General features: G+C 49.3%; 1 protein-coding gene across 1 annotated transcript; it reads left to right on the forward strand.

The window, feature by feature from the left end:
• The first annotated feature begins 907 nt into the window (after positions 1-907).
• On the forward strand, positions 908-16,982 carry LOC125158264 (uncharacterized). Its single transcript, XM_047845109.1, has 5 exons — positions 908-1,561; positions 2,300-2,304; positions 13,455-13,462; positions 16,591-16,641; positions 16,814-16,982. The coding sequence occupies exons 1-5, from the start codon at positions 973-975 to the stop codon at positions 16,980-16,982; spliced, it is 822 nt and encodes a 273-aa protein (XP_047701065.1). The 5' UTR covers positions 908-972.
• The last annotated feature ends 683 nt before the right edge of the window (positions 16,983-17,665 follow it).

The following is a 17,665-nucleotide window of genomic DNA, read 5'->3' on the forward strand; positions in this document are numbered from 1 at the left end:
ACAAAAAGGGGGGGGAAGAAAAAAAAAGGAAATCCTTTGAGAATTTGTAAAAATGAATACACTGATGTAGACTAAAATGAGGTGATGGGAGTAAAATAGAATTTGAAAAAATATACACAAAAGTAAAGAATATAGTGGAAAAAAATTAAAGAAAAATATTTTTAATAAAAATTAAAAATAAACATGAATTGTTTCTTTTTCTGTATTCAAGAAGAAAAGAAATGAAAAAGGGAAAAGAGATAAAGAAAAAAGGAAATCATTTGAAAATTTGAAAAAGTGAATACACTGTAGTAGACTAAAATAAAATGATGGAACTAAAATAGAATTTGATAAAAATTTACATACAAGCAAAAGATACAGTAAAAAATTAAATAAAAATATTTTTAATATTAAGTGAAAGTAAAAATGAAGTTTTTCTCTTTCTGCATTCAAGAAAAAGAAAAGAAATGAAAAAGAGAAATAAAGAAAAAGAAATAAAAAAAAGAAAAAAAAGGAAATCCTTCGAGTATTTGGAAAAATGAATACACTGAAGTAGACTAAAATAAAATGATGGAAGTAAAATGGAACTTGAAAAAATTTACATAAAAGCAAAAAATACAGTAAAAGATGAAAGAAAAATATTTCTAATAAAAATTGAAAATAAAAATGAATTTTTTCTCTTTCTGTATTCAAGAAAAAGGAAAGAAGTGTAAAAGAGAAAAATAAAGAAAGAAAACTGAATAGATGGAGCCGCTAACAGATTGAAGAAGGACTGAAATTACTTCGTGTTCTCTAGAAGTCAGTCTATGTAGCGCCTTATAGTCGATAAACTAAGCCGTCGGTGAGACTTGTGTTCTTGAAGAGCAAGGTTGGCCCAGTTGGCGGGAGCCCAGTGCAACGGCTCCGCTCTCCACTAGATGGCGCTGCTAGCTTCCTGGGGTGGAGTGTTACCGTGCTCGAAGGTGTGTCTGCGCCTGCGCGGGAGCGGTCAAAATGGCGTCACGCAGCTACCCGGTCTGTTCTCCCGGATCAGCAATGGCGCACCCGTCCTCCGTCGTCAGCTCTCCTCCGCTCCCCACTTTTCCACTCTCCGTGACCAGGCCCCAGGCCGTACCTCGCTCCCGAGTTTTGCCTCAGACGCGGCTGTTTTCCCCGGCCCCTTACTCCCGAAGGACTGCGGCCCTGACCCGCTCCGCCCCTCCGCGGGAGGGTCTCCCTGAGCAACGGCCGAATGTCGGCCGCAGCCAGGAACGCCCGCTGGACCCTGCTGCTGCCGGTGCCCCGAGACCGCGGCCCGAGGCCAGCCCGCCCCAGAAAAAGTTGGCGAGACAGGCTAGCAGCAGCGTGTCGGGGATGGTGGAAAATGGCGACACACGTCTGGCCCCAGGCTTCACCCTCCACGACCCTGTTCCAGCACCGGCGAACGCGGCCGCCTTCCGGGGTCTGCCGGGACCAGGTGGCTTCCACAGTCTCCACCGAATGTCCTTCCGGCAGCGGAACCGCCTCTCCCCGTGCGGCCCGAGCACCTCCCGGACCCCACTCTGCTCCTGGGGACTCGCCCTTCCCACCAGAGCACCGCCAGGTAGGGAGCTGCGGGGTTGCAGCCTTGCGCTCCCCTCCTTTAGAGTCTTAATGGGATTGAAACCCTCTCCTTTCTCCTGTAGTCCCTGCGGCCGGTTCCCGTTTTCCACTTTCTCTCCAGCTCCTTTGGGGGAGAGGGAGGGGTGCTTTCCCGTATTCTCCCCGCCCCCCTCCCCCAGTCTCCGTCCTCTCTCCGCCCGCAAAAGCACCTCCCTTCCCGCGGCTTCTCGCTCCCCAAGTTCACTCGTCTGCGCCGCGTACCTGCTGAATTCTGTGGTTGAGGTTGTGCAGATTGTTGTGTTCATCCTCCAATCAGTGTTCTAGGTGTGTAGGATGGTTCAGTGTTGGTCTGGCTGTATTTTGTGGACGCGAGACACACAGAAAGCTTCCATGCTGTTCCGCCATCTTGGCTCCTTCCAGAAGACGCATTATCTTACCGTAGCAATTCTGTTCTGTAATTTGTTTATGTCGGTGTGATGCATACACGTAGTTTCATATTTATGCATTCCTGAACAGGTTCTCTCTTCCTATAGACCCAAATGGCATGATTCTGAGAAGAAGATAGGACTTTTTTCCTTTACATAACTCTTAGGCACTTAGGGACCTCAGCTTGTAATGGAAATGACCGTGAACTTCTGAACGCAGGCACTCTGGTAGTATCTGCCACTACGAACATTCCTCCATAAATCAATTCTGGTAATGCCTCTCCATTTGTACCACCCACTAGTTTCTTCTTCAGTACTGGTGTTTTTAGTGAAACAAAGTCAGATTATCTCCAGGGCTTCCATAATCATGAGTGTGGACAGGAAAGAGTCAGCTTTCCAGAATCGATAGCACGGGTGTGTTTGCGATTATCCAGTTTCTTTACTCTCTGGGTCCAACACCTGGGACCAGGCAGTGCATCAGGTGCTATGGACATAGGGATGACAAGGCTTGGCTGGGCTCTCTGAGAACTTACTCGAATGGGGGCAGGTTAGCCCAGCAGGGTGAGTGGGCTTCCCTTGGAAGAGTAGACCCCACACGTAAAACTGTTTTCACCTCCTCATTTTTGCTCGTGTAGCTTTGGTTTGATGACTTATCTGCTAATACCATTTTGTCATTCAGCATTCTTTAAATTTTGTTTTAATTTTTATTTTTGAGGGAGGGGGGAGAAGGAGAGGGAGAGAGGGAGAGAGGGAGAGAGGAAGAGAGAGACACAGAGACACAGAATCCAAAGCAGGCTCCAGGCTCTGAGCTGCCAGCACAGAGCCTGATGTGGGGCTTGAACTCATGGGCTGTGAGATCATGGCCTGAGCTGAAGTCAGATGCTCAAGCCTGTTTGTGGAAGGAGGACACAGTCCCAACCCTGAGACTGGGGTCTGCTGGCCACCTGTAAGCCCAGTCTGTCCAGTGACCTTCGAAAGTGACTAATTCCCATCTGTTCGAGGAGAAAGCGCTAGGCCTACTTCTACTGGAATGTGAACTCACCACAGAAAAACTCTGCTCTGCTTTTTAAAAACTCACGGATCCCAAGTACTCACCTGAGTACTCAGGAGCGTGCCTGACCCGTAAGAGACTCTTGGTGGAGATGAGCAGGTGCCGGCTCCTGACTCCTGCCAGGAGGATGTCCTTGTTCTCTGCTGACTTTTGCTCCTGCCAGCTCCCAAGTAAACACCGGTGGCCCCGGAAGGTGACACATCTGCACCACATTGTGACTGTATGGCCTGGGTCATTTCCAGTGTTCTCCTCTGACAGCTTCTTCCCCGGAGGAGTCGGGCGTCCTGTTCCTCAGTTTCCCATTCGCCCTCCCACATGCACCGTCCTCACCTAAGAAGTGCGAGAAGTGACTGTCGGGCTCGTGTGTGGGTCTTTCTGGGGAGTCTGTCCTTCCCCCTCCTTCCCCTTCCTTGCTCCCCCCCTTCCTTTCATCCTGCTCCCTCTCCACCACTCGCTTCTGCCTTCTCTTCTCTCTGTCTCTTCTGTTTCTTCCCCAAATACCCATGAAACTTCCCCTGTGACAGTCGCTGCAAAAATAAAGGGACTCCTGCCCTTATTCAAGTTCATACTCTAGACAGACATCCATCAAGCCATTAAACAAAGAAATGCAGGAGTGCGAATGGCGTGGGGAGAGCTTCGTGGGGCTACTGGAGCGTGTAAGAGCAGATTTACCTGGGAGGAGAGGTCCGCGAGGCTTGGCTTGGGCTCGGGATCTGAAGGATGAAGGAGAGTCGGCCGTGAAGGTCATCCCAGAGGGAAGGAAGGGCGTGGAGCCCCGGCGGGGGTGGCGCACGGGGATGAGGGTTGAAAGAAGGCCACGTGTGGTGGGGACGGGGTGATGCTGAGGTCAGAGAGGGGCCATGCTGTGTAGGTTTGAGTTTGGTCTCTACCCAGAGGGTGATGAGAAGCAGGAGAGGATAAGCCCATTTTGTGTTCTAGAAAGATCCTCTAGCTGCAGCCTGAAGAGAATACAAAGAGAGGAGGAGAGACTGTTCTAGAAACATCATAATAGCACAGGTAAGAGTTGGTGCTGGAGGAGAAGAGGTGACCAATTCAAGAGCTATTTAGGAAGTAAAATCCAGAACCCAGTGCAAGGTGCAAAATCAGGGGCAGGGGCGAGGGGTTTCAAGAATGCAAAGCCGTGGCGGCTGGCTGCCCGCCAGATTCGTGTTCTCCCTTCTCTAGTGAGCAGCGATGCCTGGAGCATCTGGCCTGCCAGGCCTGACCTCGAGTCTCAGCACACAGCCTAACCAGCTGAGCTGAGTGACTGATTCTCCCCGGTGGGACTCGAACACAGTGATGGGTCAAAGCTTGTGAGAAGCAGGGGGACCTCACCCGTCTAGGATTGTGATGCATACGGCACGGAGGACGCACTAGACGCAAGGAGGCTGGGCGGGACCCGGGAGGAAACTCCATGTATGAGAACCCCCTTGTGGGAGGGCGGGCTGAGCAGACTTAGGAGCGGGTGTCACGGAGGGAATGTGATTTGGTAGCTCACCTAAGATCACATCCCCCGGGAGGGTCCTGAGGCCACGCCAGCCACCGAGGGCATCGGTGGCCGGCTGAGAGGCCACCAGGCTCCCTAGGCATGCAGCGGTGGGGACTTTGTGGGCCGGCACTGACAGTAGGAGGAGCTGTCAGGGAGCTGGGTCGAGGGGCCCCGGCAAGTACCGTGACAGCAGGAATCAGGGCTGGCCACAGCTCGGCCCGGACCCTCGGCCCCACCGCTCGGATTGGCTTGCGATCTCTTCGCCTGTCCTCCCGCCTGGCTGCTGGGCCTTCCCGGGGTGCCCTTCCCGTGGATTTCTCCCCCGCAGGGAATGCCGTCCTGTGTTCATCCAACGTCAGGAACCGCACCTTCACTTTGGCCCAGGGTTCTGGCTGTCTACGGCCAAGTGTAGGTCTGGACGCTGTTACCCTCTCGTGGCTGGAAGCTGGTGTGCCCGCACTGATTTTAATGGCCAGGATTTTGGTCTGGGTGAAACGTAGGCACCCAGTTAAGTTTAAATGTCAGACGGACCGACAGTGAGTAATTTTCAGCCCGTCCCCCAAGAGATGCCCCGTACTTCTGTTTGTGCTCTGGCAACCCAGGACGGGGGGGGGGGGGTGAGCACGGGGGCCGCCCCGCATGGGCGCCTGCTCTCTCTGCCTCTTCCATGTGGGAGGCTTTTCTACAGCAAATCAGACTCCTGTGAGACATTACTTCTCACACTCGAGCATTCTGTGCCCTAACATCGGAGAAACTTGGGAACACTTGGAAAACTTGGGGAAGGGGAAGCAGGAGAAAGGCTGGGCACCAGAATCGGAGTGGAACGCCAATGACCCCTTGTTCAGCCCTTGTGGTTCACGGGCAGGCTGACGGTCAGAGAGGGATTTTCAAAACGTCGCCTGCTAGCAGTGCCCCTCTTGGGCATCGGTGCCTATGACCAGAGACTGTGTAGGAAACGTCAGCAAATAAATGAAATTTAAACATTGGTTGTAAAGTAATGGAAATTTTAGCTTTGATGCTGTGATGACTTCTGCAATTAGGAAAATTGCTACGGGCATGTACTTAATGTGAACGTTGTGATTCCTTACAAATTTGATGAATTAAAAATGGTTTTTAATTGGAAAAATAATTACGGAATGGGAATACGACGCTTATTAGTGACAGGTCCCTATGAAATGCGATGTTAGTTGCCACGAGTGGATGGACGGTGGAATGCATCCCGCAGGCGAGGATCGTGGCTGGCCACTTCACTTCTGGCTGCAGCGACTAGACTTCCAAGGGCCCAGTGGAAACGCTCACTGTGAACTGAAGCAGCGTGTGTATTTTTGAGCAGGTATCAGTGGACAGGGACACTGGGTCCCGTACGAAGGGTCCCAGAGAGTCAACTATTCTTGCAGTGAAGTTGGAATGAAGACATGTTTGTTCATCAAAACATTTATGATTCTCTGCTTTCAGAGAATTTATTTTAAAAATGTCCTATGGTGTTGGGATGAACGTGGCTGAATCAGGTTGACTTTTGGTGGTTATACCTAAAAACCAAAATGGAATGGATCAGGTCAGAGACAGACAAAGACATGGGAGAGACACCGAGTAAGTGGTCCCCACTCTGCCCCAGGGTCAGCTGGTGCCACCCACCTCGGCTTTGCACCTGCCTCCCCAGAGTCCCTCCTTTGGTATCACCTTTCTCCTCCTGCCAGACTCTGGATCTGGTTTCACACTTCTTCTGTCCCCTTGAGCTTGGCCCCTATGTGGCCTCATGCATCTTGCACTGGCTGAGGCTGGGACAGCATTTCTGGAACACGGATTCCCCAGCCAGTGACCCTGGTCAGCCCCCGGGGCAGAGCATTTAGACCGTGGTCACGTTGAAATAGGCCAAGAAGGTGACTGGTCACCATGGAAACAGGAAACCGGGAAGCCCCGGGGACTCCTCTGTTGTAAAGTTTTCTCCACTCCGTCTCGCAACTATGTCACTGAATTTAAAAATTTTCTGCTCTCATAATATCAGTTTCCAAAAGTTGTTTTTGTTTTCAAAACATTTTTGTTCTCCAAATATTTTGTTCTCCACATATCCTCCCCCCCCCCCCCCCCTTTTTAAAATTTCTTTAGTAGTTTGTTGTATGGATGTGCTACCCTTTCCCATTCTCTGACACTGTTAATAAAATGCTAGGGGATGTTTTGAATGTTTGCAAAACAAAGTGTATTATTTTGGACTGTGTCTTTCATATTAAAATACTTCTCAAATGTCAGACGACGACTCATACCGCAGAGTGCTGCACTAAGACCATGATTGAAAGCTGTGGGCTCCTGGGTGGTCTTTCCTGCAGGGTGGTCTCCACGGCCAGTTTGGGGGGGACCCCACCAGCAGTGCAGTGACGTCTTCCCTCGCGGCTGCTGAGACTCCCCAGAGCAGACTCGGCCAGTCTCCCACCCAGAGCGTGTGAGTCAGCTGCCGGGGTTCCAGGGGCCCCATGGGGAAGTGGAGACTGACCAGACGTGCAGGAAGCAAGCTTTCACTTGACCCCTGTTGTCTGAATGGTGTATCTACCTTCAGTTGGCCTGGCCCCCCCCACCCACACACTCCAGACAATAAGACTGCTGATTTCTGCTGGGGAGCGGGGGCGGTTGGAGGGGACCTGGGGTTGTCTCCTCACCTCCCTGCCGTGGAGTATCTGGGGTGTCCCAATACACAGTGGGAGTTGCCAATGGTAGACTTTGCTAATGGATTAGAAGAACCCTTCGTCCAACTCCGACTCTGAACTCTGACACCATCTCACAACCTTCCCTTTTCTTTTTTCTCTTTTCATTCCGAGAACTTGAATTCCGAAAAATCGTAAACCCTCTCAGGAAAGTTGTTGGTATGATGAACACGCACATTCTTCATGGAGATTGATCAGGAGACTGAGGAGGAGATTGCTCATATCATCATATTAGTGTCTGACCCCCCACGCCCCTCCTTTTTTGTTTTTGCTGAGATATTTGTGAGATGGTTGTAGACAGCGTGACATTTTAGTCCTAGATACTTCCGTATATACTTCCCAAGACAAGAACATTCTTCTCCATAATTTCAGCAGAATTCTTATGCTTGCTGTATTGGTTTCTTCTGCTGCTGTGTAACAAATAGCCACATGGTAGGTGGTTTAAAGCAACACAAACGTATTACCTTGCAGATCTGGATATCAGAAGTCTGAAATGGGTCTCACTGGACTCAAATCATGCTGTCAGTTGAGCTGCGCTCTGCCTAGATGCTCCAGGAGGGAATCCACGTCTTTGCCTTTCTAGCTTCTGGAGCGAGCCTGCACCCCTCGGCTCGTGGCCCCTACCATCTTCAAAGCCCTCAATGGCTGATGGAGTCCTTCCCGAAGCACATCACTCTGGCACCGAGTCTCCCGGGACTACACTGGATCCACCTGGCTGGTCCAGGAAACCAGCCCACGTTCATGTCAGCTGAGATAGCATCTGTAGCCTTCGTTCCCCCTGGCTGTGCAATCCAGCACATTCACAGGTTCTGAGGGGTAGCATTTGAACGTCTTTTGGGGAGAATATTATTCCACTATACTTGGGAGACTTAGCACTGCTGTAATGCAACTATTTAATGTATTTTCCCAGTCGATCCAATAATGTCCTTCAGGCTGATCCCCAAATGATCCCATCGAGTACATGCCCTGCACGAGCCCTCATGTCTCTGCTCTCTGTTAATCTAGAACAGCACCTCAGCTTCTTGTCTCTCATGACAGACATTTCGAGGCTGTAGGTCAGTTGATCTGCAGAGTTCCCAGCTTGTTATTTTGAAAATGTAAATTCTTTGGTAACTGATCCAATGATTTAGACTTAAAGCTGCTAGTGTTTCTTTAAGTTTTGCAAAGAAATGTGTTGTCTTTTAGGGGCACCACCAGGTGCCCACCCCGCTCACGGTCATGGCTGAAAGACACGAGCACGGTGATCGCAGAGGGGGACTGAAGACTGTCACAGTAATTGCATTTTCCCCAAAGTGGCTGAAATGTCCTCTTTGCCCCCTGAAATATTATGTTGTCAAAAGTACACAAACAGCATGGCTCAGGTTTGTTTCCTGCTGTTATACATTTTCACCAACATGCTGGTAATTTCTCCAAACTTACACGAAATCCAAGGAACCCATAAATTGACCATTTCCACAATAATATTGTATTTTCTTTATTTCCCCTTCTCATTTTGTTGACAGCTTTTCCTGTTTTGGAAAATGTTGGAGAGGACATAGCCCCCTCACACTGTCATTTCTGCATGTAGTTAAAAATATCCTCTGTAAATTGTCCATCTGGTTCCTTTAACTGGCTAATATATATATTATTGAGCATTTATATATATACACATATATAGTGTGTGTGTGTGTGTGTGTGAAAGTTGTCTTCTTATGGTTGCTTTTTAATTTAATTTTGAAAATGTTCCGCATTTTCCTTTCAATGCTGTTTAGCTTAGTAGACATTTAATGGTAAGGTAGACTCGAGAATAGGGTATTTAGAATAACGACTAATTGCAGTGCCTAAGTGGCTCAGTCGGTTGAGCATCCGATTTCGGCTCAGGTCATGATCTCGCGGTTGGTGAGTTCAAGCCCCGCGTCAGGTTCTGTGCTGACAGCTTGGGGCCTGGAGCCTGCTTTGGATTCTGTGTCTTCCTCTCTCTCTATGCTCCTTGCCCCTTGTGCTCTGTCTCTCTCTGTCTCTCCAAAATGAATAAACATTAAAACAATTTTAGAATAAGGACTAACTGGCAAGTTTATGTAATGGCTAATCTTTCTTGTGTCCTTACCCTGAGCCAAGCCCTGTGCTGGGATCTTGCGTGTTATTTCCACTTCTCAGACTCTAAGAGGTAAACGCTGCACCTTCCCACAAATGACTCATTTAGCAAATAATAGAACCGGCTTTCCCATCAGTGAGTTCCTAGCGGGTGTGGACAGACGCTGTTGCCATGGGGTGAGGTTGGAAAGACAGGGAAGGAGGAAAGCTGGGAAGAACATGAGTCTGGCGGGAGATGCTGGCCTCCAGGTGACCTGAGAGGTGGCCTTGGCCGTGTCACACAGCTGGATGGCACATCTGGAGAGACCTGCGTGGGTCTCAGGACAGCGAGCTGTGGGTGGAGGTGCGCGTGTGTGTGGCATGATTAGCAGGTGTGCAAGGATGGGCACTGGGGCTGTAGGTCCGGGGATGGACCGAGTGGGACGGCGCTTGGAGGAGGTGTGCTCGTGGACACAGGAGGGAGAGACAGGTGCTTCCAGGCTGCGCTCCCTTCTTCTCCCCACTGTGACCGGGAGACCCCGCAGTGCTCTCAGCATCCGACAGAAGAGCCCATTTAAGACATGAAGCTGTGTATCAAGGAGAGAGAAAAGGGTGTCTGCCCATTGTGTAAAGCTTTGTGCTTCAAAACTTCCTTAATTTCCCGGTAGGATTTTTGAATATTGCTATTTGGCGAAATTATTCCAACGATTAAGACACACTGTTCACGTACGGATTTCGCTACTACATTTTATGCGTTGGCTTCAGTACCTGGCCCTCGGCGGGGTGGAGCAGGGTGGAAGGGGGCGTGGGAAATAGCCGGTGAGAAGGACAGCACAATTGCAGCCAACGGTGTGGTTGGTGTGGCGCCAGCATCCCTGGTTCGCTGAGAAAAACACTGCTAAATCCCACACGGTGCCTTTTTACTTAGTAGGTAACAAGGTGAGGTACGTTTAACACCACCGAAGGCTTGCTGGGTGCATTCTCATTAAAAACCAAGAACACTCCTAAGGTGCTAGATAGGATGTTCCCTCCTCTGTCCTGAGTGAGCCTTGTGTGTTTATCAGAGCTGCACTCTTATCAGGATGGGATAGTTCCTTAAAATACAGCTTATTTTCTCTCACGAGATGCGGCTTCTGTGCTAAGTAGAATGCGACCGGAAGTGGGAGCCATGTTTCTGTGTCTTTCCTTGGTGGCCTGGTAGGGTTTTTCTTTAATAGGTGCTGATAATTCAGTTCTTTAGTAATCTTCCCCTTGAGGGCTGATCAGGAAAATCATGTCATTTCCTGTTGTACTCCTGGTAGCTGGTCTCCAGAGATGTCCCCGGTGACCCTGGCCTCCACATCCCTCTGTACCGCTCTTCCATGTTGAAGCAGGGTCTTGCTTTAGCAAACAGAAGGTGCCCTAGGTGTCTCTGCACAGGTGTCAGGATGGGAGCCCGAAGGAGTCTGGGCAGTTTCTGCTTCTGAGCTCTTGGAAGCCCTGAGTCCCCATTTAAGAGCTGTAGGAAGGCCCCACAGAGAGGAGGGCTGTGGGATTCTGTGGGAAGAGAGAGAGGGTGTCCTCTTTTGGCCGGGCCTGCCCAGGCTCTAGGTGGATGGCTGGGGCATTTCAGACATCCTAGCCCCGGGGCGGGCGCCGGGCGTTGCTGATGCCGAATGAAAGAGAAGAGCCTCTTGCTGGGGATGCAGCCAACCCACAGGACTGAGGGTTGGCTAAAACCATCATTGTTTAAGGCCACTAAGTTTTCAGAGGGCTTTGTCACACAGCACCAGCAACACAACTTCTACAAGCACAGCAACATGTGCATGTATGTGCTAGGAAACAGTTTAGCACATTGACGTTTTTTGCCGATGGTCACATTCGAAACTGCAGAAGATACTACATTTATATAATTTTATACATCCTTGGACTTGTCTTCATCAGGGAAACCTCACAGCAAAATAGTGATTGTATAGCTGAACTTTTTAATGCCTTCCCAGTTTTTGCCCTCCGTTATAGGCTGTTTAAAAGAATCCCTTTCAAGCTCCTGATCCTTTCATGAAACAGGGCACAGTTAGTTTCTTAGCAAAGATGGGAGGAACAGCACATTCACTTTGCGGGTATTGGTGGCTGGACCGTGCACTTCGTGGGTGGTTTCCGTTGGACTCTGATGTCAGGGTTATTCCCTGACATGTGACTTGTCTCCTTTCTTGGTGTATTTCTGGAATTAACGAACTGGTCTGTGCTCGAGGAGTTTAGGTGCGGGGGACTCATTTGTTGACACACAGCTTGCCTTTGTCCTTCCTGAGTATTGTCCCTGTTCCTCTCTGAAGGAAGTGGCCACCTGTGACCACCTGCCTCTGCTCACGTCCACCCTGGGGCCCCAGTGCACTCTGTCCACAGAACACTTTATCTCCTGTTATTTGTGACAATCTAAACTTACCCTCCACAAGGGCATACGTGGGTCCTGGAGGGAGAGAGGCTCTTTGTTCAGGCCAGACAGGGATAGTGGTGGATTTAGATTGGGACTTGGAGAGAGACCTTTCTCTCCAGGCCTTTCGGTGGTGTCACCTGGGATGGTGGCAGCCTCAATGGGCGCTATTGCTTGTGGCAACTGAAAAGGGAAGACCCTGGAATAGAACTCTTTGGCTTGTCCAATTCCCTGTACTAAAGCACGGCACAGAGTCAGAGACCAACCCGGGAGTCCACACTGCTTGGGACACAAGCATCTATCTCGATGGTAACCGGGGCTGGCTGGGATGCCTGGGCACTATGGAGGACCCTGGGGACAAGATCGAAAGGAGGATCATCTGATGACAACAGGTTGAACATTGGCTCCCTCACTGGGGCGGCGGTAAAAGTCAGAATGTAGATGATTTAAAGAAAATCATGAGAGAGGTCTCTTATACCTGAGATGCGAGGCCAGGACTAACATTCTCTACCCAAGTAATTGCAGTGAGGGTCTTTATAGCCACCTCCTCGTGGGGACGGACAGGAAACAGAAGCCCAGCTAGGTCAGTGAGATGTCTGAGGCCACACAGAAACTCCGGGGCAAGGCTCAGACCATCCCTCTTTTTTACTGCAGAGCCTCCCTCCTGCTTCACATGGCTTCCTGTTCGTGGCTGCAGAACGCTTTAGGGAGAGACCTTGGCCGCTCCATGGTCAGTTAGTTTCATGAGCTAGCACTGGCCGGCCCATCCCGCGTCCCCAGCCGTCTGGGAAAACAGAAACATGGGACAAAGAGCTGCCCACAGAGTTACAGGAATTAAACGAACACGAGGCATTGTGAACTTGGCAATTTGTTGTGCGGCGATCCCCCCATATCACCAGTTTTTTGATCCTTGAAGCTTTCTCTAGCTGGTTCACGTTGGCTAAAGATTTGGCTTGTTTTCTTCATCACACTTGCCGCAGTTCTGGAAGCTGTCTCGTCTCCCCTCCCCTGGATCAGCCTTATCAAAAAACAGTGCTGCCTTTACCCATGCACCCACGTTCATGGGCTTCTCCATCCTCTGTCCTCCCAAGTGTCTCTAGAACAGGGACTTTCCAATGGCCTCTGGTCCTCACCAGCCTCTGCAGGCTCCTCTCTGTGAGGGAACGGCCAGGACCAGGAATTTCCTGTTTGCTATAATTTTACACGTGCAGTTTACTCTGTAAAGTTGAGCACCAATACAACGCCGTGTATATGATGTGTGCAATTTTTAACAGATTATTTAGCAATTTTCTTTGGGGAACTGGAAGGCAAACACGTGTATTACTGTCTTGTCCCAGCAGTCAAGACTCTATTTGAAAGGCTAGTTTCATTTCAGATTTAGCAGAATATTCCTGAGGTTGCCCCATGTATGTTAAAGAAATTCAAAGGAAATGTGTCCTTTCTCCCTCCCTCCCTCCCCCTCCCTTCACCCTTCCTTCCTTCTTCCTCCTACCTCCCTCCCTTCCTTCCTTCCCTCCCTGTCTCCCCCCTCCCTCCCTCCTTCTCTCCCCCTCCCTCCCTCCCTCCTTCCTTCCTTCCTTCCTTCCTCCCTTCCCTTCCCTTCCCTTCCCTTCCCTTCCCTTCCCTTCCCTTCCCTCCCTCCCTCCTCTCCCCCCTCCCTCCATCCTTTCTTCCTTTACCAGGTGCATATAATTTGTTAAAGTATTTCTAGATTCAGTGGGAGGAATGTGGATACAGAAGTGCCCACGTTGGGCTCTCCCAGGAAATGTAGGAAGCGGTGTGTTCTCACTTCTCTAGAGGGGAGCGGTGCCCAGCGCCTTACCTGAGACCTTACCGTCTTGTCCCTTGTAATTTCCCCTGATGCTTGGCCACAGTTGTTGCAAATAAATACTGGTTGGTTGGTGGAGTGAAGGGGTGAATGGTTTAGTGGGTGACACTTAGAGTGAAGACAGCTGGGCCTTTAGAACCCCGGGACACAGCGCACGCTTTTACCTTGGAGTCTCACCACAGCGCGCCGAGTGCACCCAAGCGGGTTTGAATGACCACAAGTTAATGAAATTAGAGGTTTTTTCTCCCAGAGAAAACATACTGGAGTGAAAGAGTCAAAGCAAACACTTTCTCTGTCATGTTTCCTTCTGGAAAAGCGGAAAGCAAAAGGCAGGCACTAAGGAAGGTCATGGACAGCACAGCACGGTTTACCCGCCGCGTTTGACAGAGAGCGCTCGCGGGCATTTGGTTGAATTCGTAGCTAAGTGCCGCCGCCACGGTGGGTTGGTCCTGCTTTTGTTCCTAATGCACTATTGTTTAGCAATTGTTTTGGTTAACTACGGCGGTTTGACTTACATGAGAAGTGATATATTGCCTTTTGTTATTCTGTTTCTTTTCTGTAAATCTCCCCCATGTTTTTTCTGGTTAAAAACATGTCCTCAAATGTACTGGAAAGTCGTACTGGGAGTGTGTAACCTCCTTCCAGTGCTGCCTCTCCGTTTATGTTGACTTTAATTATTTAACTTCTGACAGAGTAACACTGGTAGCCGCCATTTAGTGTGTGCTTCCTGTCTTCCAGGGGCCGTGTGAAGGGCTGTGTGTATAACTCTGTCCCACGGGGTAGAAATTCCAAGTTCACAGACAGTGAAACCGAAGGCTGGTGAATGAAGCTGGTGCTGGTCAGCGGTGGGGTCTAAACTGGAAATGATGTCTGTCTGCCTCCGAGATCCAAGATTTCAGTCATCGTGCTGTTATATATTACAATGCATGACACTTAATATTTCTTAGTGTAGGTTTAAATAATATAATTGATTCAAAGAAAATACCTACATGTCTCCAGAAGATTAACAGCAAAGCTCTGTACAAAAAGAGGTCATTCAACTCCTGGTCCTTTGCAGGTGAACATCAGACTGATAGTTACCCACCCATTCATGATGAACTTCTGGCAAAAACAGGCATCTGTTTCTTATACTAAGTTTATTATACGATGCTTTACTTTTTTATTAGCAAACAATGATAGGTATGAATGCACACGATCGTGTGCATTACAGTGGCGTGAATAACCCATGAGGCTTGGGAATACCATTCCGGATTTTGTTAGCTCCTCCTCTGTGGCGACCCTGAATTCTTCAAATAAGAAAACCTATGGAAGAAAGAGATGAGATTTTCTGCTTCTCACCAGAGACTAAATTAGAACCCACTAGAGGTGGATGGGATAGGTCCATGTTTCACCCTCCTCTATGGTCTGATGGGGCCCCAAGCCGTGACTTCCACAGGTGCCCACAGCCACTCGCTGAGCACACAGGAGGCCTGACTCTGGGAGCTGGTACTCCTGGAATGCATTTGGCTGTGTCCTCTCTGCTCTCTGAGACAGGCATGATTTTTAGCCATGAGACTGGGAGCGATTAGGAAGTTCCCCAAAGGCATGCAGGGGCTGAATGAAGCTGGGGTCATCTAGACCGTCTTGGTGCCCACACACATACTCTTAACCACGGGGTCCCTCCACCCCTTGGTGTGGTACCCAGGCTCTGGATGTGAGCTAGGAGGCCCGTGCCAGCCAGTGTGTCCGCAATGTGTGTATCATACTCAGGCCGTGAGACCCTGGAGACCTAGCGTGAGAGCCCAAGACAAAAACATTCCTTTACACAAAATACTGAAATGCCAGTTCTCCTGTTCAATCCCCAGTGCTCTCCAGACACGACAGCTAGACCGCCTAGACCAGATCCAGTCAAATACAGTTTATGCTCCATGATTCAGTGACACAGAGGGCCAGTTTCAGAACTTGATTTTGAAAAACAAAATCCATGCAAAAGAAAACATTCCTATGTTGGTCCATGGGAACAGGAAGGTAGAAATCTATATGTAAGAAATCTATACGTATGCCTTTATCTTTAGGAAATTTACCTCCACATAAGATACCTGCCAGGAGTTCTGTACCTTTGTCTTAAGAAACCCCAAGCCCAGTGAATGACTCTAAACAACCAAAAAGAGCTCTAACTTCTGTGTGTGTGGTGGATGGGAGGTCATGGGTTATTCTCGCCCCCGCAGCCACACACACACATACACACACACACACACACACACACCCCAGCGCTCAGTCAGGGACTCATTCAAAGATCGCCTTCCAAAGAGGGGTTTCCCTTTCTGTTCTTACCTGTCTATTCCCATCCTTCCTAGGTTCTCTGGTGTTTCCAGGCAAACAGGGCAGGAGTCTACGGGGCTCAAACTCGTCTACTTAAGTCAGGTGCCCTCTTAGGGGTATTCTGCAGAGGAAGGTTAAACTGGCTGCTTAGGCAAATGTCACAATAACTTTTCAACACAAAGCGAGGTGGTATTGAACCACTGCCAATGACCACATCCAAGACCTGATCGGTTTTGTTTGATCACATTTCATGCTAGGGTTGTGGCCATGCCTAGTAAAGGAGCTAAGGCTATGTGTTGGTTTACAGGGACTAATAGAATAAACCAAGAGGGCTCAGGGAAGCTGTTTTGCTCCACTGAAAACGTAATACACATTTTCTTCTTCAAAAAGACCCAACGCTCCACATATACATGATAGACGACAGTAATTTCTAGAGGGCTATTCTAGTTAGTCTATCAAGTAGCTAATATGCATTTGAAAAGTTTTCTAAGTAGGTCCTCTTAGGATAGATGGTACCTGACACGTAAATAATTTCTGTTATGAAAGTCCTTAAATACACTGCATAAATTTGATGTTTAGTTTTTAGCTTTCTGGATCCAGCCATGGCCTCATCACGATTACTTTGCGTTGGAAAAATTGCCTTCCTAACACCTTGTCAGAGCTAAGTGCATGTAACCGTGGCGTATTGTGCCCTAGTTTATAACACTGCCTCTTAGAACACACACGCCTGTCCTCCCATGCCCTCACACGCTGATTGCATCTTTCTGTAAACAAAGAGCATCTATCCAAACATCATCCCTGTCAAAACGAAATTGTTCAATATGGAAATGTATGCATTGCAACAGTACCTCCGGAGGGCTGGCCAATAAATAATGAAAGGTTTTGACAACCCTGGAAAGAAAATTAAATTAAATTGTCCGGCGTGGAAACGGCGATGGGATGAGTAATCAGGATGGTGAGAGCCATATTTTATCGTACATACATTTTCCCCTTTTGTTCAGAACGCACATCGTGTTGGCTTTGTCGTCAGCCTTTCACTGTGGTGCACGTGACGTGCCCTCCATGTACGGAAAACAGCTTGCTGGAACGTTCTCCATTGGGCAAAACTCAGGCGTGCCACCACAGTGTCCTATGGTCTCTCTTCACGGGGTCCAGCCTTCCCGGTTGTGATGGTGCAGTTGTCCCCAGTGACGCCCACCTGGTGTGCTGGGGCGAACTTCACCTCCCCAACGCTGTATTTCGCATACACACCTTTGCTTAAGATCAGGCTCATCTATTTCCCACTCTCGGTCTCTGCTCCCTGAGCTCTGGGAGAGAATTCGGACGTTTCTGGCATCCGTGCTGGTCTTGAAGCTGAATGTTCTGCTTTCTTCAGCTTTTCCACGTCCTCCGAGGGTTTTCTCAGAGTCCTCCTTGACCAGTGTTCATTCAAGAAACATTTTTGGGCACTTAGAACATCTATCACATGCCCGACAGGTGGATATCTGGGAGAAACACGTGTGCACACTCATACACACACACACACACACACACACACACACACACACACACACGCCCCCCAACAGGCTGAACGGGGAGGCAAACACATCATTGCAGCTGAAATATAAACCGTGTCCATGGCCTGGTGCTGGCCCCGAGGAGGAACCATGTTAGACTGTTTTCAAAGCTAGAGAGGATTTCAGAGAGGGTTCTGAGGGATGAGTAGAAGTTCGGGAGGAGGACCGCGGTGAGGAAGAATGGCGCTCTAGGCCAGGGGAGGAGCATTTACAGAAACGCAGATACTCGAAGGGAGTGCGCTGGAGTGACAGAGGGTTTTTTGGAAAAGCAAGGCCAGGGCCCCCTCTGGAGGGCCT

Source organism: Prionailurus viverrinus, unplaced genomic scaffold (assembly GCF_022837055.1).
Source record: "Prionailurus viverrinus isolate Anna unplaced genomic scaffold, UM_Priviv_1.0 scaffold_33, whole genome shotgun sequence".
In the NCBI taxonomy this organism is placed as follows: Eukaryota; Metazoa; Chordata; class Mammalia; order Carnivora; family Felidae; genus Prionailurus; species Prionailurus viverrinus.